The following is a 23,685-nucleotide window of genomic DNA, read 5'->3' on the forward strand; positions in this document are numbered from 1 at the left end:
TTACAATCTACTTTTTAAAAAAATTTTATTTATTTATTTTTGGCTGCGTTGTTGGGTCTTCGTTACTGCGCGCGGGCTTTCTCTAGTTGTGGCGAGCGGGGGCTATTCTTCGTTGCGGTGCGTGGGCTTCTCATTGTGGTGGTTTCTTTTGTTGCGGAGCATGGGCTCTAGGAGTGCAGGCTTCAGTAGTTGTGGCACGTGGGCTCTAGAGCGCAGGCTAAGTAGTTGTGGCGCATGTGGGATCTTCCCGGACCAGGGCTCGAACCTGTGTTCTCTGCATTGGCAGGCGGATCCTTAACCACTGCGCCACCAGGGAAGCCCCATTTTGCCTTTTTAAATTTCGGGGTATTTCCCTCAAAACTTAAACACCTGCTATGTGCCTGCCAGTACTGTACTGGATCAGAGAGACACAACTGAGCCAGACAGACACGTCTCCTGTCCTCTGGAGGAGCTGATGAGGTTTTGTTTTCTCCTCCTCTTCTCCAAACTTACAACATTAGCCTTTCCCCATGTTGTTATGATCTCATAAGCATCACTTCAAATGGTTATAGAATATTCCTCCAAAGGTTAAACCATATTCATCTCTACCTTAGTGTTGTACACTTAGATCAGTTCCAATTTTGGTGAGTTGATGTATTTTATTTTATTATTTATTTATTTATTTTTTGGCTGTGCCATGCGGTATGTGGGATCTTAGTTTCTTGACCAGAGATCGAACCCGTGCCCCTTGCATTGGAAGCGCAGATTCTTAACCACTGGACCGCCAGGGAAGTCCCGAGTTGATGTATTTTAAAAGTCCAGTGGGAAAAGAATATTTACAGGTGACTGGGCAACCCAGACTAGGCACAAAGTCATGATTTTTTGCATTTGACTGGAAATATATACAATCTGTGTTGTAATGTTAGGTATAGCCAATGCTACTCAGGAGCTCTGCTGAGCAGTCACGGTGTGGAGAAGTATATTAAAATAAGAAACATTATTAATTAGTACAATTTAGGAGACAACAATCTATCAAAATGTAGGACCTACAGGGAAAAAAATAATAAAAGTCATTCTTGATAAGGGAAAAAGTTGGGACACATTGCATTAAGGGAATAAGAAAAGAGAAGCAAAGAGCTAGGAAGTCTGCCAACCAATGTGTATCCTGGCATAACCCAAAGGACTGGATATCCTTTTGTCCAGATTTATTCTTTTACAAGAGGAAGCTGGGTCACACATATGAGGCATATGAGGCAGAATTGTTACAGCAATTCTTTTACAAGAGGAAGCTGGGTCACACATATGAGGCAGAATTGTAAAGTGAAAGAACAGTCTGGGTTCAGCTCTAGCTTGGCCTCTTTCTAGGTGTATGGGCAGTCACTTAAGATTCCCAGAGCCTCAGATATTTCACTGGGAAATGGAGGTGATAATAATGTCATCCTGACAAGATCACTGTGGAGATCAAATGATGTAATATATGCAAGGTGCCTAGCACACTTTTGTAAATGCTGGCTCCCATTCGTGGAACTCATCTTCAGGTATCTTCTCTTGCCAACCTCTGTGTGTTCTTCCAGATCCTACTCTCAAAGACCCCTCCACATGGCCAGAATACTCACAAAGGGTATACATCTTGAACAGCTGGACTCTTTCCTATTTACTAACTTTTTCTAAAGGGTTATTTCTGCAGCTATTAAATTGCTACCCTAAGCTCTGACCAAACAGACAACTCATTTATTCCACACCCATTATGTATAAGGCACTGGGAGAAAAGGGAATAGACAGTAGAATAAACAAAGACAGGTCCATGTCTATGGCGACATGAGACTAAGGTCTACCATAACAGAAGAAGGAGAGAGGTACCAAAAAAACCCACAAGGCAGGAGCATCAGGCTTTAAGAGCAAGCTTAAATGATCTTTGAGGACATAGTCCAGCCTGGAGACAACTGTGGCCCAGTTTGCATGGATACATGTAAGGGCCCTCTCTTAACTGCAACCCAAATCACATACATCTTTAACATACCCACTGACTTCAGACCTAAACATTTGTATAATGAAGTTCCACTGAAAAGATCAATGCTCTAGAGATGTTCAGTGGACCCTCCACAGGAAATGCCAACTCGGAAAGAGAGGAAACAGATGGCCATGTGCTTCTCTATAACTCCTTGATAGTGTGAGTATGAGTCTGAGCAAGGAAGATTTAGACGAAAATCCAGCAAACATTAATTAAGCATCTACTAAATGCCAGGGTAAGTGCTAAGCTGTTGTGTATATCGATCCATTTAAACTTCACAATACACGTGTTTATTAGCATGTATTGAGATTACATAGTTGTAATATGACAGAATGGAGTGAGTCCTGAATGCAAATAAAACTCTTGAGAATTCTTCACTTGCTCTCCATTCACTTAATAATTTGACAGTTATCTTAAAGGCAGAATGATCTGAATACCCAGACATCTCCATAAAATCCTTTTGTTGCTTCTTTAACTTAGTTCAATGGTTTCTCAAATTTTAGTGTGCCTTAGAATTACTAAATGGAGCAGTAAGAGTAACAAGAATAACTAAAACTTAGCTTAACTATGTGTCAGGCCCTGTCCTAATTGCTTCACATAATTACCCTTCAAAATCCATTAAACTGTCCATAAAGGACAGTTAATGTGTTTTCATGTTCACAAGCTGTTTCCTTGAGCAAGTTCTTTAACCTCTCTGTGCTTCAGGTTTTATATCTCTAAAAAAGGAGATAATACACATAACCTCATAGGGTTGTTGTGGGAACCAATTCAACAGTCGTAAAGCACTGTGATAGCTGAGTAGCAAAACTGGAAATCAAATCCAAGTATGTTCTTTCCCTTGCACCATGATAATTCAAGACTTATAGTATAGCCTGATGTGAACTATGATTACTGGGGAAGGAAAAATCCTCCTAGAAGTCATGAAAAGGAACGATTTAAAATATATTTCAACTTCTATATGTTCTAGCTAAAAATCTAAGTATAAATATAGTGGGGCAGGTCAACAACCATAACTCATGTCAGAAAGTTTTTCCTTATGCTGACCTATATCTGCGGTCTATCCCTGCAAAGTCTCTTTATTCATTCAATCTTTTTATTTGATTGACTGATTTTATTTTTATTTTTTATATGCTAGGCACTCTTATACATGCAAAGGCTTCAGTGCTAAATAAGAGAGAGAACTCTAGTGGTGGGGGAGAGAAAAAAAATAAGCACAGGAATCAATAAAATGAGTTCAGATAGTGATAAACGCTATGTAGAAAATAAAACATGGTGAAAGGTTATACTTTAGATACAGTGGTCAGGGAAAGCCTCTCTGATATAGCTATGTTTGAGGAGAAATTTGAATGCTGAGAAGGAGAAGCATGCCAGGCACAGGAAAGAAAAAGTACAAAGGTAGGAACGGGCTTGGTATGCTGTAGATACAGAATGAAGGCCAGTGTGGCTAGAACATAGTGATAAAAGGGACAGAGTAAGGCAAGATAAGCTCAGGGAGGTGAGTAGAGGCAATCTTCTAAGGGTGTCATATAGGCCATAGCAAGAAGCTTCATGAGGCCAGGAACTATGTTGTCTTATTTTCTGCTATATTCATCTCCCAGAGTCTAGAACATTTCTGGCATATCGTAGGCACTCAATATATGCTTGAACATATGACTGAATTAATGAATGACTCCCAGGTTCTGCCCTCTGGTGCTTCAGAGCATAAGTTTACTCCATCATCTCAAGCAGAGGTTGGCACTTTTTCTGTAAAGAGCCAGACAGTAAATATTTTGGGCTTTGCAGGCCATACGGTCTCTGTTATAACTACTCAATTCTGCTGCTGAATTACTAAGGCAGCCATAGGCAATACATAAATGAATGTGTGGCTGTGTTCCAATAAAATTTTATTTATAAAAATAAGTGGCTATAGATTCAACCCAATCCCTATCGAAATCCCATCTGCCTTCTCTGCAGAAATTCACAAGCTGAACATAAACCTCATATGTAAACGCAAGGGACCCAAAATAGCCAAAACAATCTTGAAAAAGAAAACAAAGTTAGAAGACTCACTTCCCAATTTCAAAATTTACTACAAAGCTACAGTAATCAAAACAGTGTGGTACTGACATAAAGGACAGACATTTAGATCAATGGGATAGAGTTACGAGTTCACAAATAAACCCTTACATTTATGTAAGGTTAACTGATTTCCGACAAGAGTGCCAAGACAATTCAATGAAAGAAAGAATAGTCTTTTCAACAAATGGTGCTGTAATAACAATATGCACATGCAAAAGAATGAAGCTGGGCCTCTACGTGACACCATATATAAAAATTAACCCAAAATGGATCAAAGATGTACACATAAGATCTAAAACTATAAAATTTTTAGAAGAAAACACAGGTGTAAATTTTTGTGACCTTGTATTAGGCAATGGTTTCTTAAATATGACACCAAAAGCATAAGTGACAAAAGAAAAAAAATAATTTGAACTTCATGAAAATTAAAAATTCGTGTGTCAAAAGCACTCTCAAGAAACTGAAAAAACCCACAGAATGAGAGAGAAAATTTCAAATCACATATCTGATAAGTGTTTATTATCTAGAACATACAAAGAACTCTTATGACTCAATGATAAAATGATAAATAACAATTTAAAAATGGGCAAAGGATCTGAATAGACATTCCTCCAAAGAAGAAGATATACAAATGGCCAATAAGCACATGAAAAGAAGTTCAACATCATTAGTCATTAGGGAAATGCAAATCAAGACCACAATGAAATACCACATCACACCCACTAGGATGACTATAATAAAAAAAGACAGATAATAAGTATTGGTAAGGGTATGGAGAAACTGGAACCCTTGTACATTTCTGGTGGGAATGTAAAATGGTGGTGCCACTTTGAAAAACAGTTTGGCAGTTCCTCAAAAAATTAAACCTAGAGTTGCCATATGACACAGGAATTCCACTCTTAGGTATATAACTAAGAGAACTGAAAATATATGTCCATACAAAATCTTGTACACAAATTGTTCACAGCAGCAGTATTCATAATAGCCAAAAAGTGGAAACAAGCAAAATGTCCACTGATGAGTGGATAAACAAAATGTGGTATAGCTACAGAATGGAATGTTATTTGGCCATAAAAAGGAATGAAGTATGATTCATGCTACAACATAGATAAATCTTGAAATTATCATACTAAGTGAAGGAAGTCAGATACAAAAAGCTACATATTGTATGATTCCATTCATATGAAGTGTCCAGAATAGGAAAATCCATAGAGACAGAAAACAGATTAGTGGTTGCCAGGGGTGGAGCCAGGGGTAGGGGATGGGGAGTAACTGCTAAAAGGGTTTCTATTTTGGGGTGATGAAAATGTCAGGAGTTAGGTAATGGTGATAGTTGTACAACTTCGTGAATATACTAAAACAAAACAAAAAACAAAAAAATGCTGAATTGTACACTTACATAAAATAAAAATGAACTTAAAAAACTAAGTCAACAAACAGGTGGCAAGTTGGATTTGGCCTGCAAGTCATAATTCGCTGACCCCTGATCTAAAGGATAGCTCTTGAAATCTCTCACAAAGTCAGATCTCTGCTCCACCTTTTTCTTTCAGGCTATTTGATGAACTTGTTATCTAATTTACTTCTCTCAACTGATATTGTAATAAAACTCTGACAAGTCTTTGTTAGAATTAGGTTACACTACGAAATTGCCCTGGTCTACCATACTAATTACATTAAAAAAGAAAACCAATCTAGTTTGATATGACTTGTTTCTAGTGAATTTATGCTCAAATTATACAAGAAACAAAAAAGCCATCAAGCCAGTTGTGAAGGTGGGACATATAATGTTTTCAACTTGTTTAAGGACAATATTAAGAAAACTAATAAGGCAAGAGAATAAACCCACCAAGCCAAGAACTATTTGTTAAGCCCTTTAAAAAAGTAGACACATGGTTGAGCTGGAAAGAATGTGAACTCTAAAGCCAGACAGGCCTGAAATAAATCTTTTTAATCTTATTTCTACCACTTATGTGACCTTGGAAGTGCTGTTTTACTCTCCTTATTTGTAAAGTGAGGTTACTTTCCTCTCCCTCTACCTCTCAGTGTTAATGCCTAACACCATGCCAAGAAATCCCACAAGTGGAAGAAATAGAATGGATCAAAGTGAGATTAGAACTTTAAGGTGGACTTTGAAAACCCTAGGGATGTTGAAAGCAAGTACCCCCTGCCTCCGAAGTGAGGACTGCAGGCCACAAACTGAAATCCCAGGATATTTGGCTCCTGTCTGGTTATGACAATAAAACTCACTGAGACAAGATGAGCTAGTGCATATAACTAAAGGGTGCTGTGGAATGCTCAGCAAAGATGTCCAAGGAATATAGAGAAGTGGTTTGGTCTACATACCAGAACACCTTAGAATTACCCTAATCAACATTAAACTTAAATCCTCTAATCTCAACCTCCCTTCAGGCTCTCTTACTCAGTTGCTGCCACTACAACACTTCTTTATATTTTCTTAATGAACATTTTTAACTCTCTAGTTTGAAACAATTTCAAACATATAAAAATGTACAAGAATAGTACAAAAACACCCATATATACCTTTCCCCTATTTCATTAACTGCTAACATTCCTTTTTCTCATCCTTCTCCTCTTTCTCTCTCTCTCTCTCTACACACACACACACACACACTTTTTTCCTGAACCATTTGAGAATAAGTTACAGACTTCAGGACCCTTTACATACTTAAATCTCAGTGTCAGGAAATTTGACACTGACAATTATTATTCAATATACAGTCTATACTCACATTTCACCAACTGTCCCAATATTATCCCTTTGATTTTGCTGATCTAGGATCCAATCCAGGATCACACACTGCATTTAGTTGTCATTTTCTTTTCAGTCTCCTTTAATCTGGAACAGTTCCTCAGTCCTTTGTTTTTTATGACATTGACATTTCTGAAGAATATGTCAGCTGTTCTGGAGAAATGTCTCTCAGTTTGGATTTGTCTGATTATTTCCTCGTGATTAGTTTTAGATAATGCATTTTGACAGAAATACCACCTAGGTGATTTTGTGTCCTCCTCAGTGCACACTATCAGGTGTCACCTGATGTTAAGGTGGTATCTACCAGGTTTCTCCACTCTAATGTTACTATTTTCCCCTTTGCTATCTGTGAGGAAATACTTCTACATTGTGCAAACATCCTGTCCACCGTCAAGTTTTCACCCAATGGTTCAATCATTCATTGATTATTCTTGCCTGAATCAATTACTGGTATGATGTGGTGTGACAGTTATAAAATGGTGATTTTTTCCAACTTTATCATTTCTTCATTTAGTGGTCATCAATCTACTAGAATGAAGTGCTTTTCTCTCTCTGCCCACCCACCCTCCTTCTTTCTCGCCCTCTCTCTCTTACCAGTGCAAAATCAGGTATTTTTTTATTCAGTGGGTTTTAATTCATTATTGTCATTATTCATCCTGATGCTCGACTTGTCATGGGTTTGGCCAGTAGCATGCCTTTCAAGCTGGCTTCTGTGTCCTTATGATATGTTCCTGTCATTTTTATTTCTTTACTTTCTGTTGATCTTCTGCCACAGGATGTTGTAGGCTCATCTCGTACACTCGCTGTCCCAGACCTGAATCAGTTATTCCTCCAAGGACCCCTGGTTCTTTCTAGTGGGGAATGATATTTAGAAACCAGTAACTCATGGCTATTGAGGTATCATTGCTTCTGGACCCTTTCAGAAGACAGAGCTGGAAATAATATAAAAATTTATATTAAAATATATGTATTTTTAAACCATGAATTCAGGAATCCCCTGGCGGTCCATTGGTTAGGACTCGGCGCTTTCACTGCTGGGGCCCACGTTCAATCCCTGGTCGGGGAACTAAGATCCCACAAGCCATGTGGCACAGCCAAAACAAACAAACAAACAACCATGAATTCATACAGATACTACTAATTCCAATCCAATACCTCAGAGTTCTTCTTTTGCCTATTCCATATCTGAATTTCCCTTCTCCCATAGTGAGAAGGGAACAACATTGGTATATTATATCAATATTATAAATATTATATTTATTATATATTAACTGATAAATTTATCCCAACAACACTGACATATTTACTCATTTGCTCAATTCTACAACACACACAAAATACTGATAGTTACAGAATTGCTATAGGAATACCACTACAAATGACAAATTTACTAACTAGAGTTCAATCAAGATTTCTTTAGCTTGTCTTTAAAATACATACAAAGAGTATTTATAGTCAAAGTACTGTGTCGAAAATCACTTGAGTTAGGTGGCATCCCTTTCCCCATCTCTGCTGACTTAATTTTACTTTTTGAATGTGTAAAACCTCAAAGTGGTTATAAAATTAAAAACTCTACAAAAAGGTCCAAAAGGGTTATTCCCTTTTCTCTACCTCTCCACTTTATGCCTTCTATCCCCTAGAGGTGACCAACTTCATTAGTTTCTGCTTATCCATTCTATGCTTGTGCTTGTAAAAATATGCAGGTACATATATAAATTCTTACTCTCCCTCCTTTGTTACACCAAACTTGGCAAAATTATATTAAAACAGCCCTTAAATATATGAAAAAGATATTCTATTTCACTCATAAGAGAAATGTAATTTAAAACTCTACTGAGATACCATTTTTCATCTTTTAGAATGGTAAAAAAATTCAAAAGCTTAACCCCCTAGTCTGTCGGTGAGCTGTGGAGAAACAGGCACTCTCAGGCATTGCTACCAGGAAGGCTAAATGGTGCAACTCCCACGGAGGGAAATTTGGCAATATCTAACAAAACCACATATATACATTTACTCTTTGGCCAGCACTCCCACTTCTAGGTTTTTACCCTGAAGATATATCTCTAGCAATACTAAAATACATATGGTACAAGGTTATTCATTATGGCATTGTAATTACAAATTATTAGAAACAACTCTAAGAGCCCATACATGGGAAATTCACTGATTAATCTTGTTTTATTTACACACTAGACTACTATGCAGCTGTGAAAAAGAACTCTGTGGAGAATTCCCTGGTGGTCCAGTGGTTAGGACTCAGCGCTTTCACTGCTGTGGGCCTGGGTCCTGTCCCTGGTCAGGGAACTAAGATCCCACAAACTGTGCAGCGAGGCCAAAAAAAAAAAGAACTCTATGAACTGATGAGTGATTTTCAAGATATATTAGTTAAGTGAAAAAAGACAATATATATCATTCCTCAATGATTCTTATCCTCAACAAGTCCTCCAAGTCCAGTCAGTCACTCTGTTCTCTCCTTACATGCTACCTCATGTCTTTACTTCCTTCTCATCCCCCTAAAACTCCATGATTCATTACTACAGTCATTCTCTTGCAACCTTCATCTGACAAAATCCGAACCCCACATAATCTTTTAGCTTTCCTGTATCTTCAACTTTCCCTTTCTCTACTGATTCTTTCCCCTTGGGATTAAACATGCTCAAGTTTCTCTAATCTAAAAAGTCCTCCCTTGGGCTTCCCTGGTGGCGCAGTGGTTGAGAGTCCGCCTGCCGATGCGGGGGACGCGGGTTCGAGCCCTGGTCTGGGAGGATCCCACATGCCGCGGAGCGACTGGGCCCGTGTGCCACAACTGCTGAGCCTGTGCTCTAGAGCACGTGAGCCACAGCTACTGAGCCCGCGTGCTACAACTGCTGAAGCCTGCATGCCTGGGGCCTGGCTCCGCAGCAGGAGAGGCCACTGTAGTGGGAGGCCTGAGCACCGCAACGAGGAGCGGCCCCTGCTCAACACAACTGGAGAAGGCCCGCACGCAGCAGCAAGGACCCAATGCAGCCAAAAAATTAAAAAAAAAAAAAAAAAGTCCTCCCTTGATGCCAAATCCACATCTAGCTGTGGCCTTCCAGTTCTCTTCCCCTTCATAACCATACTGAAAGAGTAGTCTATACTGGGTATTTTTACTTCCTCACTTCCCAATAATTCCTCAACCCACTTCTAACTATACCACAAAAATGGCCCTTGCCATGGTGACCATGATGGCTTCCTTGCCCTAAATCAAAGGGACACTTCTCAGTCCTTATCTTACTTGGTCCCCAGTGGTATTTGATAGTGCTGACCACTTCGTCTTCAATGAAACTTTCTTCTTCTGGGTTCTGTGGCATGACCCTCTCTGTTTTCCTTCCTATTCCTCTAGTTGCTCTTTTTTTTTTTTTTTTTAAACAATGCTTTTTTAAAAAAAATTAATTAATTAATTAATTTATTTTTGGCTGTGTTGGGTCTTCGTTTCTGTGCGAGGGCTTTCTCTAGTTGTGGCGAGCGGGGGCCACTCTTCATCGCGGTGCGTGGGCCTCTCACTGTCGCGGCCTCTCTTGTTGCGGAGCACAGGCTCCAGACGCGCAGGCTCAGTAGTTGTGGCTCACGGGCCTAGTTGCTCCGTGGCATGTGGGATCTTCCCAGACCAGGGCTCGAACCCGTGTTCCCTGCATTGGCAGGCAGAGTCTCAACCACTGCGCCACCAGGGAAGCCCTAGTTGCTCTTTCTTGATACCCTTTGCATACTCTTTGTCCACCTGGCCCTTATATTGGTGTTCTTTATGGCTCTATCCTAGGCTTTCTTCCTACTATACACACTCCTCGAAGGCAATCACAACTCACTTTCATTGTTCCAATGTATATGCTGCTCACTGCTCCCAAATCAACATCTCCAGTGTGTACCTCATTCCTAAGCTCAGACCCAAGTATTCCAACTACCTGACTAGAAAGCACTAGACAACACATGGGCCTATAGCTCCGGAACATCCATAACCAAGCTTATCATCTTTTCCTTCAAACTTATTCCTTCTCCAGTGCTCCCTAACTCTGTGAATGATACTACCATTTACCCCGCCAAATAGAAACTTAACTTTCATCCTTGACTCCTCTCTTTTCCTAACTTTGCACATTCAGTCACTAAGAATTCTGTTAATTCTACCTCTTAAATGTCTTTCAAATTCACTGACTTCTCTCCATCCAAATTACCATGATCTAGGTTCAAGTAATCAATCACCTCTTCCGGAATCACTGACACCATCTCTTAAGTGGTCTAGCTGTCCACATTTTAAACTTCTGCAATCTTCATTTTGAAGCCAATTTTAATTAAAAAAACAAAAACAAAAACCTTAACTGTGATCATATTGCTCACATGGTAAAGACCACTTGATAGCTCTCCACTGCCCTAAGGATAAAATCAACAGTCTTCAACACAGCTTACAACATCCTTCATTATGGACATCCCAACCTCATCAACTTCACCTATCACCCTTCTTCCACTTGTATCCTGGGACCATCTGTCTCTTGAGCCAAGTACCCTCTACTCTCTCTTGCATCACTCATATGCTATTCCCCCAGCCTAGGATTTTTTTCTCTCCCTATCTCCCCCAAATCTACCTAGCTCCTCCCATCCATCTTTCAGGTATCAGCCTAGACTACATTTCTCTTAGGAAGCCAAGTTGAGATCTCTCTGGCACATTATGTTTCACTCATTTGTGAAATTTCTCAGAATAATGATGGACATGTGAGGGAGAAGAGGTTGGGGTTGGGGAGAGAACAAATGTTTGTTGAACACTATGTTTAAGATTGAAGAAGTGTGATGAGAGTATAAATTGGTACAAACTCCATGAAAGACAATTTTGTTAATATTTATTAAAATCACAGATGGATATACTCTCTGACTACTAATTCCATTTGTAGGTATTTATTCTAAAAATATACACCCACATATGCCAAATGGTGTTGCAAGGAATAATACTGTACATACAAAAGACTGTAAGTAATCTACATATCCATCAACAGGGACAATTTAAATTATGGTACACTCATGCAACACAATACTCTGAAGCCATGAAAGAATTAGATATTAGAAACATCTTGGGCTTCCCTGAAGGCGCAGTGGTTAAGGATCCGCCTGCCAATGCAGGGGACACGGGTTCGAGCCCTGGTCCGGGAAGATCCCACATGCCACGGAGCAACTAAGCCCGTGCGCCACAACTACTAAGCCTGCGCTCTAGAGCCCGTGAGCCACAACTACTGAGCCTGTGTGCCACAACTACTGAAGCCTGCGCACCTAGAGCCTGTGCTCCGCAACAAGAGAAGCCACCGCAATGAGAAGCCCGCACACCGCATCGAAGAGTAGCCCCCACTCGCTGCAACTAGAGAAAGCCCGCATGCAGCGACGAGGACCCAACGTAGCCAAAACTTAAAAAAATAAATAAAAAATACAAAAACAAACATTAGTTGATTTTACATTAGGCCTGGGTCTTTTACAGATGTGTGACTTTGTTTTCAAAACAGTGACTTATGGGGCTTCCCTCGTTGCGCAGTGGTTAAGAAGCCACCTGCCAATGCAGGGGACACGGGTTTGAGCCCTGGTCCTGGAAGATCCCACGTGCTGCGGAGCAACTAAGCTCGTGCGCCACAACTACTGAGCCTGCACTCTAGAGCCCGCGTACCACAACTACTGAGCCAGCGTGCCACAACTACTGAAGCCCACGCACCTAGAGCCTGTGCTCCGCAACAAGAGAAGCCACCGCAATGAGAAGCCCGCGCACCACAGCAAAGAGTAGCCCCTGCTGGATGCAACTAAACAAAGCCCACGTGCAGCAATGAAGACCTAATGCGGCCAAAAATAAATAAATAAATAAATAAACAAACAAATAAATAAATTTATTTTAAAAAAAAAGGACTCACTGAATTTGAACAATAAAATAAAGTTGACATTTGTTAATATCACTACAGATCTCATCAAAAAGACTTTTAAGAAGTACTGAGAGGCTATCAAGCTCATGGTGGGAGATACAAGTTTTCCTATATTCTTTTTTTTTTTCTTTGCTTTAAAGCTCAAATTTTATCCTTGGCAACAAATACTGTCAGTTGTTCTTCTTGAAGTGATAGGTTACTTCATTCATTTCAAAGAAAATGTCTGCCAAATACCCATACTTGAATAACCAGTTTTCATCTGCTAGCCATTCTTTCAGATGGTGTTCCATGAAAAAAATGTCCAGTTGAGCTTGCAACTCAAAACAACTGAACAAGTGCTTTTCCTCAAGACAACTGTCAGAGTTCAGTATGCAGCAGCAGTACTTTATGGATTCTTCCCACCTCATAATACAGAATACTGAAGAGATCTGTATTTAAGGGTTGAAATTTAAAATTAATAAGTTTTTTTGTATTATTTTATTGATGTAAAAATCAAGGACATTTTAAGTAAGACTGGCTTTTTTGGGGGGGGGGTCACTGCAAATGCATGGGGTAAATAATTCAATGACTTTGATGCTACTTGCCTTGATTCACGCTAAAATAACAGTAGTTTTACCACTTTTTTTTTCGCAAATTTTTAAACGAATTATTATTATTTTTTTTTTAGTTTTGTTTTGCAAATAATGTCTTAGTATTACTATGAAAGTAGTTTTGACCTCATGAATTCCCTTGAAGAGGTCATGGGGATCCCCAGGGGTCTGCAGACCACACTTTGAGAACTGCTACTATAGACTATTATGATGACTTTCCAGTTTTTATCCCAGTCTCTGCTTCTTTTTTCGCCAAACCTACTAGACCCTGTAACAATGACAGAAATGTCTTCGCACTTATCAAAGGCCAAGCCCTCTGCTTCAACTCTAAATCCTATCCCCTCCAACCTTCCCTAGGATGTGGCTCCTTCAGTTATTCTGTCCTAATCCTTTATCAGCAACCACTTTCTCTCTCATCAACATACAAACAACCTCTAGTATTTCTTCCCATTCTTACAAATCCCTCCTTTGATCCCAAAGGCCCCTCCAGCTACTGCCCCATTTCTCTGCTTCCTTTTGTAAACAAGGTCTTTCAAGAACTGTCAACACAACTCAATAAAGCTGGAAAACAAAAACAAAAACAAAATAAAGTGATTCTGAAGGATGGCAGTGAGGGGAATAAAAAAAGCTGTCCTTCTTCTTCCAATCTCCTGAAATGATTCCTCATTGGTTAAAGCCAACAAGAAGATAGATGACAAGAGAGACTATTGATACATCTGTGCAAGTCAGCTGCCCAGGTAGTTAGCCGAAGAAAGAAAGGTGAGAAGTAGATGTAGAAAAGCAAGAGAAGGTATCTTTTACAGTTTTGTTAGGGGAATCACTGACCGAAACCACCCACCCTGGCCAGGGGCAACAGTAACCACCTGTATGACTTATCTTACAGCAGGAGATCCTGGTAAAGAACATGGAACAAGCTACCACCAACTGGAAGAATTCGGGAGAAGTCAAAAGGAGAGAGGAGACGCCAGTCCATATGTCCTACCAACCTCGCAGAATCCTTCACGCTGGAACCCATCTTGGCTGAGTGATGCTCACACCACCAGGAAGGACCCTGAGTCAGAATGATTGGCCAGAGACAACCTGGAAACTAACCCAACACCATAAAACCTGAGACTGTGAGCCACGTGGCAGAGCAATTCTCCTGGGTTCCCTTACCCTACTGCTCTCCACCCAGGCACCCCTTCCCAATACAAAGTCTCTTGCTTTGTCAGCATGTGTGTCTCCTTGGACAATTCATTTCTGAGTGTTAGATAAGACCCCACTCTCGGGCCCTGGAAGGGGTCCCCCTTCCTGCAACAGTTTACCCTTTTTACTGCTTACATCCTATCTTTCCTTTCATCTAGGGGAAAAGTTTGTAATAACTGACTAAATAGATAAATAAATTTTCATCACCCTCTTTAAAAAAATTTTTCTTTTTTTCCTGCACCGTGTGGCTTGTGGGATCTTAGTTTCCCAACCAGGGATCAAACCCAGGCTGATGCAGTGAAAGCGCCGAGTCTTAAACACTGGACTGCCAGGGAATTCTCTAAAAAAAATTTTTTAAATAGAGAGTTGTCTACTTGCTGTTGTACTCCTTCACCTCCAATTCACTTCTCAACCCCTCCAATTTAGTATCTATTCTCACCACTCCAATAAAACTGCTCTAGTCAAGACCACAGTCACTGTTTTGTCCTCACTTATTCAACCTCTCAGAAGCACTGAGTAGAACTGACCACTCCTTTCTTGAAATACTCTCCTTACACTCTCCTGGTTTTGTTTCCGTTCTACTTCACTGACTCTCTTTCGTGGTTAACTTTTTTTAATCTCCTTAGCTTGTAATCAATTTCTGAAAGCTGGAGTATCTCCAGAGCTAGGTCTTGGACCCTATTCTCTAAGGCTCCGTGGATCGCTGAAGTCTCCGGATTTCTCCCTATAGTCCAGAGCTCTCCCCTGATTAGGACCATCAACTGCCTACCTGACATCTCCACAAAGCTATCCAACAGGCTTTCAAACTTTACAGGTCCAACCCCGATTCTCTCACAAACCTATTTTTCTCCCAGTCTTCTTTCCATCTGCTCTCACTTCTCTAAGCCTCACAGGTGGCAAAGCTGGGATTTAAACTAGGTCTTTCTTTTTTTTTTTAATTTCATTTATTTATTTTTGGCTGTGTTGGGTCTTTGTTGCTGCGCGCGGGCTTTCTCTAGTTGTGGCGAGTGGGGGTTACTCTTCGTAGCGGTGCGTGGGCTTCTCAATGCGGTGGCTTCTCTTGTTGCGGAGCATGGGTTCTACGTGCACGGGCTCAGTAGTTGTGGCTCGCGGGCTCTAAAACACAGGCTCAGTAGTTGTGGCACACTGGCTTAGATGCTCCACAGCATGTGGGATCTTCCTGGACCAGGGCTCGAACCTGGGTCCCGTGCATTGGCAGGCGGATTCTTAACCACTGCGCCACTAGGGAAGTCCAAACTAGGCCTTTGTTTTAACATCTAAATCTGTGGGCATTCCTTCATATTGTGCACTGTTACTATAGGTCCCGGCCAAGGTGGCCTTCAGCCAAGTGCAAATTCAGACAGTTCATCCACCTTAACATATTTTTGTATTTGAGTGCCAAATCTTTGGAAATAATAGCTAGAATCCTGTTTTGTGTTCACAGAGGTTTCCAAGTCTGTTGTGGACAAAGTTACAAAACCAGGAAGAGATAGTAGAGACAATATGGGTTGGGTGGAGGCACAGCTAAAAGGAGAAGACCAGCCAGAACTGTCTACTCAGCATCCACCAGAGCAGGGTTTCTCAACCTTGGCATTATTGGCATTGGGCTTTGCATAATTCTTTGTTGCACATTCTTTGTTGTACTATGATTATAGAATGTTTAGCAGCATCCCTATACTCTATTAATTATATGCCAGTAGTACCCTTTCAGTTTTCACAGCCAAAACTGTTTGGACATTGCCAAATGTCCCCTTGGAGGTAAAACCTTCCATGCCCCACCTCCAACTGCACTAAAGGCATGTACTTTATTTTTCAAGGAAATATGGAAAGAAATTCAAAAAAATAGAGTAAAGGATAAATAATACAATATATTTACAAAATCATGTTTTCAAAGACTTTTTAGAGGTATGGGGAAACAATAATGACATAAAAGTATAAAAGGGTTTAGCAAACTGTGTAAATGGTATGAGCTCCACTTTGTAGAAAAAAATTACATAAGCATGAAAAAAACTGGAAGACATAATAATAATTGTTATTTACTGAACTAGCTTATATGATCCAGGCATTGTATTAAGCACTTCAAAAATCATCTCATTTAATCATCACAACAATTCTCAGTTATTGATCCATTTTACAGATCAGGAAACTAAGGGTAACTTGAACAAGGCTATATAGCTGTAGAGAAGATAGGTCTTGAAACTAAATTTATTCAGCGCTAATGCCCATCTCTTAACTAGCATTCTGCTTCATAATACATGAAAGTAATATACCAAACATTAACAATGTTTATCTCTGGATGGTAGAATTAAAAGTGATTTTGTTTTCTTCTCTATATTTTTCTGTCGATTCCATATTTTCTACTATGATATTTACTACTTATATAGTCAGAAAAAAAATTTTAAGTGAAAGTTGTGAAGACCACTTGGTAACATGGAGAAAAGGATTATTATAGAAAAGATACAAAATTCAATGTAAAGTATGATTACAATTATGTAAAAATATGCAAAAGATAAAAGGAAGTATATACATAGTAATTATACTAGGGAGGTGGGAATAACAAGTAATTTTTACTTATCTTTTCCATATTACTATTAATGTAGTTATATTTTATAATGGATAAAAGTTTATAATGAAAATAAAGCAATAACAATCATCTATAATTTCATTAACTCAAGATAACACTGTTAGTAGGCAATGAATTTCTTTCTAGTCTTTTTCTAAGATCAACATAATTACTTACAAACAAACGTGAAGGAACCAAAGAGAATTCTTATTCAACCTGCAGATGACACTAAGTTGGATAGGACAGCTAAAAGTTGGATTCAAAACACGGTCTTGAGGAAGGAAAGGGAATGGAGCTAACATTGTGGAGTGTTTCTGTGTCAGACAGAACTAAAAAGCTGAACATCTGGACTGTAGGCCTGACTCCCCATGGATTGGACAGGACAACACTGGACAAGGTGCTTGGTTTTTCTAAACCTTTTTTTTTTTTTTTAAATACCTATTTCCTATATACCACCCACAGCATTTCTTTGAAGCTAAAATCCAAGTGTGTGTGTGTGTGTGTGTGTGTGTGTGTGTGTGTGTGTGAAAACACTTTGTAAACTCTAAATTCCTATACAAAGGTAAGAATCTTTATTGTCCAAGCCAATAGTAAAAACAGTGTTATGAAATTCAATAGTCTTTTTCCAAGCACAAAGGAAATAATATGACGAAAAAACAATTTGTGTGTGACCATGTCAATCACTAATCTTGATTCAGATTTATGTGCCTAATAAAACCGCTGTAAAGGAGAGGTAACCTTCAGGTATGACTTGCAGAGAAAAACTGTTTATGCCTTGAATAGTGCAAAGAGGATTCTCTGCAGGCAGAGAATGGAGAGCCAGTCATCTGTATCTAGGGTGCAAATTGGATCTCTTACCTGCAGCTCTGCTTCCAGGCCCAGCCGTCTGATAAAGGGGTCAGTGACATGGTAGCGCCGCTCAAAGCTCAGGGCACCCCGCTCCTGGGGAAGAGAAACAAACTCATAGATTCATTGATTCAATTTAACGTGATTTACTATGTTCCTGTTACATATGCAGCATTGTGCTGGGCCCCACAGGAGCTAGAAAAGAGAACAAGAAATTGGCCTGCAGGAGCTTACAGTATACTTGGGCAGGGATTAGAGAATAATGTCGATAGAAGAGAGGATATAATTAAGGACTAAGTTGTAATTGTTGGGTTACCAAAAAAAAAAAAAAATTGAAACAACAAATAGGGAATGTTTCCATATTTAGGTTAGACAAGGTGGGCATCATCTTTAGGACACATATTGTGGGGTATATATAAAGGAGAAAAATAACTTGCATGGTCCCTCCAATTCTATGATTCTGTGCCTCTAGGAATTGGTCCTTGCCCTTGGGGCCACTCAGCCTAATGAAATCACACACAAAAACCCCCACAAATGGACAAAGCTGCAAAAGGATTTAGGGATGCAGGGGAAAATATACAAAACACAGACTAACGTGAACCAGGTACATGGCTCATGTAGAGGCATACACTCAATCCTTCTGGATGGTGACCACAGCTTATGCTGCATGCCACTTAATTTTTAAAAGATTTTTGGCACTTAACTTTTACAAAGAACTTTCTCAGGTTCTTTCGGATTTCATTCTCAAGATCAGCCTGCAGGCAGACAGACATTATTATCATTTAACAACAGAAAACTGAGGCACACAAAGGTAAAGTGACTAAAGTCTTATAGGTAGTTAATTAGGGCAGTGGTGAGATTAAGTTCCTGACCCCAGCCTGGGGTTCTTACTTCAAAAGCACATCTTGTCTTGGTTGAATCTCCTCCATTAAACACCTGTGCTCCTTTACTGAGGGCTTCGCTGACAAAGCCTGGGCTACCTCACTAAATGAGCTTGACTGCCCAGTCATCTATTCATCTCACAGTACTGGAGTGTCTTCCAGGTACAAACTGCAGAGAAAAGGTGCAGGCTTTGGTATAGGAGACCCTCGAAGAAGAGAAGAAAGAGTCTAAGCTAAACTGGGATTAAGACTCCCCCAGGTTCTGTTATATGTACAACTGAGCAGCCAGAGCAACATGAAGAAGCTCTATTTACTTCTGCTGCACACCCCGCCTCCTCCACAGATGTGCACGTACATGCTCCCCTCCTTCACCAGACTCCATCAATCTCAGCAGCCCAGGTACAAGTGCTTGGATAGAGGAGTCTCCATGATTCCATGTTCTTGGATAAAAGAAGATCAGAGTCAAGAGACCTTGGTTCTAGTCCTGTGTCTGCCACTAATTAGTTATGTGATTTCAGGCAAGTCACAGACTCTAGTCCTCAGTTTATTCAGCTATAACATGAATCTGTGGGGAAAAAGGACCTCATGCTCTGGTTCATAGGTCTGGGTTGCTTACCTTTATCTGCCTACAGATGAGGTCTCTAGTTATGTTGACTTTTGCCATCTTCTCTTAATGGATTCAACAGAAGGAAGCTATAGAAGGATCTTCAGGACCCTTGAGCATTCCAGCCAAGCCCAGGTCCACAAGACACACATTTAATTACCTGGGGGGAAAAAATCATCAAACCTTGGAGAATGGAGTAAGGTGGCTTCAGGGCCCTGATTCCACCCCTAAAATAGCCCACCAGCCCACCCAGTAAACTGGCTATTGCCTGTGATTTATGACATGGTGTGCTGGCCCTGCTCCATAGTGTTGAAGAACCTCTGGAGGGTGAAGGGGGTTGGGGGGTGGAGAGACAATGATTCACAGCCACAGGAAGTACTGGAACAAACACTGAAGGAGTCAGTCATGTGTGCTTCTCTAGAAAATGGGTGTGTGTGTGTGGACATGAGTACGAAGGAAGATGGAAGCACATCCCAAAGTAAGAACAAGGCATACAGCAAGAAGGATGTCAAGTTTCACTTGCTCAGCATGCATCTGTGGCAACCAGTCTGAAACTTTTAATTATGCTTCAAAATCCTTGACCTTCAGCTTGGCTCTCCCCAAAACCAAATCAGTATCACAAACAGAATATTCAACCCTCTAACAGATGCACAGAATAAAAGAGCGGACAGGAAATGTAATGGTGACCATGTCAAACATAAAGAAATCCTTCTTCAATACCCTGATATGTAGGCTTTCAGACTCAGAACTTCTTAAGCAAACTATTCCTTTATCATACAACTCTGTTAGAAAGACCTAGTCATCTCATTTCTGATAATTTGCCATAAGAAAGCACAAAATATGAGAAATAAAAAAGTTCCATACTGAAGCACATTCATCACAGAGTTCGTAAAAGCAAAAAAAATAAAACCACCCAAGTTTCCAATGATAGAGGAATGGCTAAATAATGTATAGCCATATGATATTATGTAGCATTAGAAATGCTACTTATGAAGGAAAAATGCTTACATCATGTCAAATGTTTATATTTTGCTTTTGCAGTAAACACTATTATCACAGCTATGTTTAAAAAAGGAAATATAAAAAATAACAATTGCCATCTTTGGATAATAAATAGTATGACTGATTTTTTCCTTCTACTTTTTGATGTTTTCAAATTTTTTCTATAAAAGCACATTAATTTTATTTTACAATCAGAAAAAAAAAACCCACTAGAGAAAAACATAAACCACTGTTTTTTTGGTTTTTTTTTAACATCTTTATTGGAGTGTAATTCCTTTACAATGGTGTGTTAGTTTCTGCTTTATAACAAAGTGAATCAGTTATACATATACATATGTTCCCATATCTCTTCCCTCTTGCGTCTCCCTCCCTCCCACCCTCCCTATCCCACCTCTCCAGGTGGTCACAAAGCACCTAGCTGATCTCCCTGTGCTATGCGGCTGCTTCCCACTAGCTATCTATTTTACATTTTAAACCACTATGTTTTAAAAGAAAGTTCTGCCTCTTGTTATGTCCACCTTTTGGTCCTGTTTCTACCTCTGGAGTCACACAGGAGGTCTAGTCTTCCTTCTCCATGATGGCCCTCTAATGATGGCTTGTAAGGCCCATCAGGCCTCTCTGCCAACCCTCCCAAGTCAGCAGGACCTCCCGAGGCCACTTCTGGATCTCCTGGTCCTGGCTTTCCTCCAGCTGGCCTCCTGCAGATTCCTAGCACACCCTCCAAAAACCAAACCTTCTCCACCTGAGCTGTGAGCAGACTCCTTCCTTTCCTTTTGGCATTTAACCACAAAAGGAGACTCTATTTATAAACACTATGTTATTGCAGATTTATTTTTCCTTTAGTGCTAAGCACACAGTGGGACTATAAAAAACTTGCTGCCTGATTAGATGTTCCCATTCAGCTCGAGTTCTTTGGGGCTTATGCCTCCATGGTCTATTTTGGGATTAAAAGCTCTTAAAAGGGCAAGAACCTTCCCTTACAGTGTGGAAGCCACCCAGCATTGCATCTTAGGGAGCATTAACAGGGATATATGGAAGTCACTGGCACTATTTAGGCTCACAAAACCTACAAGCACCAAGAACATTCAGGGATGCCATCTGAGAACTACAATTCCACAATGGCTTTTCCAGGGGCCCTTGGCCATCAAATTAAAATTATGAATTTGAACAAACTGACATAAATTAAGCATTGGCCTGCAATTGTGTTTATGGCTATGATTTGCGATATAATGGTCAAAGCCAAAACAATAACAGTAATTGCCCCACAATCACCAATAATATGGGGTGAGGCTTATTACAATGGAAAACACCAAAGTCAGTGAGTATATCTGATATAAAGTAAGACCAGTGATGTGGCCTTGGTCAAGTCTCTTAACCTCTCGAAGTAGGCCCTCATTCGGGTCACTCACAGGCACAGGAAGCATTGGAACAAACACTGAATGGGCCATGCATGCTTCACCAGAAAAAGGCTCATTTTTTACTCCCAACACCTTTTCCTTGGAAGATTACTGGGAAGGTCAAATAAAATAATGTAAGTATAAAGTTTTTTCTTTAATTTTATTTTGAAAAGAATATAAATACTTTTATCTGCTAAGAAATAGTAAGTTGCCAAATATTATGTACTTACTATGTACCAGGAATTGTGCTAAGTGCTTTATATTTATTCATTCATTAATTTATTCATTTAACAGGTGAACACAAGAAGCTTCTACTATATGCCAGGTACTATTCCGGGCCCAGGAGATACAGCAGTGAACAAAATAGGCAAGTTCCTTACTCTCATGGTACCTATATTCTAGCAGGAGGGGATAGATAACAAATAATAATACAAATAAAATAAGAATATATCCAGTAGTGAAAAGAGCTATGATGAAAATAAAACAAGTTGATCAGAGAGTGATTGATGGGCTACTTTTAGACTTGAGGTCAAAGAAAATATAGTGTATTTTGGAGTTTTCTGGCTGCTCAGCATGTGAACTCCCTTCCTGTATTTTGGGAACTCCCCATCTAACGAGTCTGGTGGGAGGCAGAGCGCCCTCTCACTATGAAGTGAGAATGGTGGAGACAAGATTCTCTTTCTGAGGCTCCCTTACACCTAGAGTGTGTGCATATGGCCCAGGCTATGCCAACAGACACATGAGCCCCAGACCTTAATTGGGATCTGCTGTCAACGAATCAGAGGACCATGGAGAGTCCATGCTGGCAAAAAGAGGTGCTATAATTGCCATTAAGGTCCAGTCAGCTGGTGGTGGTGTAAGCTATATAAGTGGCAGCAGTGACCTCATGGACTGGTTCTGTGAATAATTCTGGCTGTGGGTCCTGGATGCTAACCAGTTTCCCTTGTTCCAGCCCATTCTTCAAGCCTGCTCTGCGGCCTTCCCTGATATTTTGTGAGTTTCCCTAATATCCTTTCAAGAATCAGCTAGAATTGGTTTCTGCTGCTTACAACTACAAATCCTGCCTGATACAGAGGGGCTCTCTGAGAAGATGACATTTAAGCTGAACCGTGAATGACAAGAAATCGCAAAGAACTAGAGGGATACACTTCTGAGGAGAGAGACAACTAGTGCTAAGATTAGTTCAAAAAGCTTGTATGGTAGATGCTACTATCATTTTATAGATGAAGAAATAGAGTCATAGATGTGAGACAATTTTCACAATGTCACACAGCTAATAAACTGGAGGTGGAGCCGGGACTCAAACCCAGAACTGTATGGATACTCTGAATTACTACGTATATATGAATAAATTACTACGGTATGTAATTTCCTAGAGTAATGATCACTACGAGAATCCCCAAAAGAGCCAACTAATTTGTCACTACTCATTCATTATTTTTCCTAAAACATAAACTGAGTTTTTACCAAGCACCAAGCACTGTGCTTGACACAGGGGAATAATGAGATGAAAGATACAGTACCTATACTAAGAAAGCAAAGAATCAAACGCAAGGAACTTTAGGGAATTCCTTGGCAGTCCAGCGGTTAGGACTCGGCGCTTTCACTGCCGAGAGCACGGGTTCAATCCCTGGTGGGGGAACTAAGATCCCACAAGCCGCATGGCGAGGCCAAAAAAAAAAGAAAAAAAAAAAAAAAAAGGCAAGGGACTTTAGCTAATATTGGTGTGTGGCTTGGAAATACTAAAAGGAACAAGGGAGGTAAAAGCAGAGAAACCAGGCAAGCAAAAACCATTACAATTCAGGTAAATGGTAAAATGGAAACTGGGATTTAAAACAATATCAGACTGGTAGGCAGAGGTTTAAAGCCCAAAATGTCAAATTTAACACAACTACT

General features: G+C 40.0%; 1 protein-coding gene and 1 long non-coding RNA gene across 7 annotated transcripts in view; both read right to left on the reverse strand.

Annotated features, from left to right (window-relative positions):
* WDTC1 (WD and tetratricopeptide repeats 1) overlaps window positions 1-23,685 on the reverse strand; it is a 73,376-nt gene that overhangs the window by 36,535 nt on the left and 13,156 nt on the right. For all 6 annotated transcript variants that reach the window (XM_082347861.1, XM_082347862.1, XM_082347865.1 and 3 more), the window contains 2 exons: window positions 19,403-19,550; window positions 17,918-18,001 (listed from right to left, as the gene is read on the reverse strand). In XM_082347861.1, coding sequence (XP_082203987.1) covers window positions 17,918-18,001; window positions 19,403-19,450 — 132 coding nt within the window. In that variant the 5' untranslated portion in view covers window positions 19,451-19,550. The remainder of the gene's footprint in view (window positions 1-17,917; window positions 18,002-19,402; window positions 19,551-23,685) is intronic.
* On the reverse strand, window positions 33-17,909 carry LOC309608685. The gene is made up of 2 exons (XR_014233062.1): window positions 6,786-17,909; window positions 33-6,611 (listed from the first exon to the last, which is right to left on the reverse strand). It is a non-coding gene; the product is annotated as an uncharacterized lncRNA (long non-coding RNA).

The sequence above is a fragment of the Balaenoptera borealis genome (genome assembly GCF_965194805.1).
Source record: "Balaenoptera borealis genome assembly, chromosome: 1".
NCBI lineage: Eukaryota > Metazoa > Chordata > Mammalia > Artiodactyla > Balaenopteridae > Balaenoptera > Balaenoptera borealis.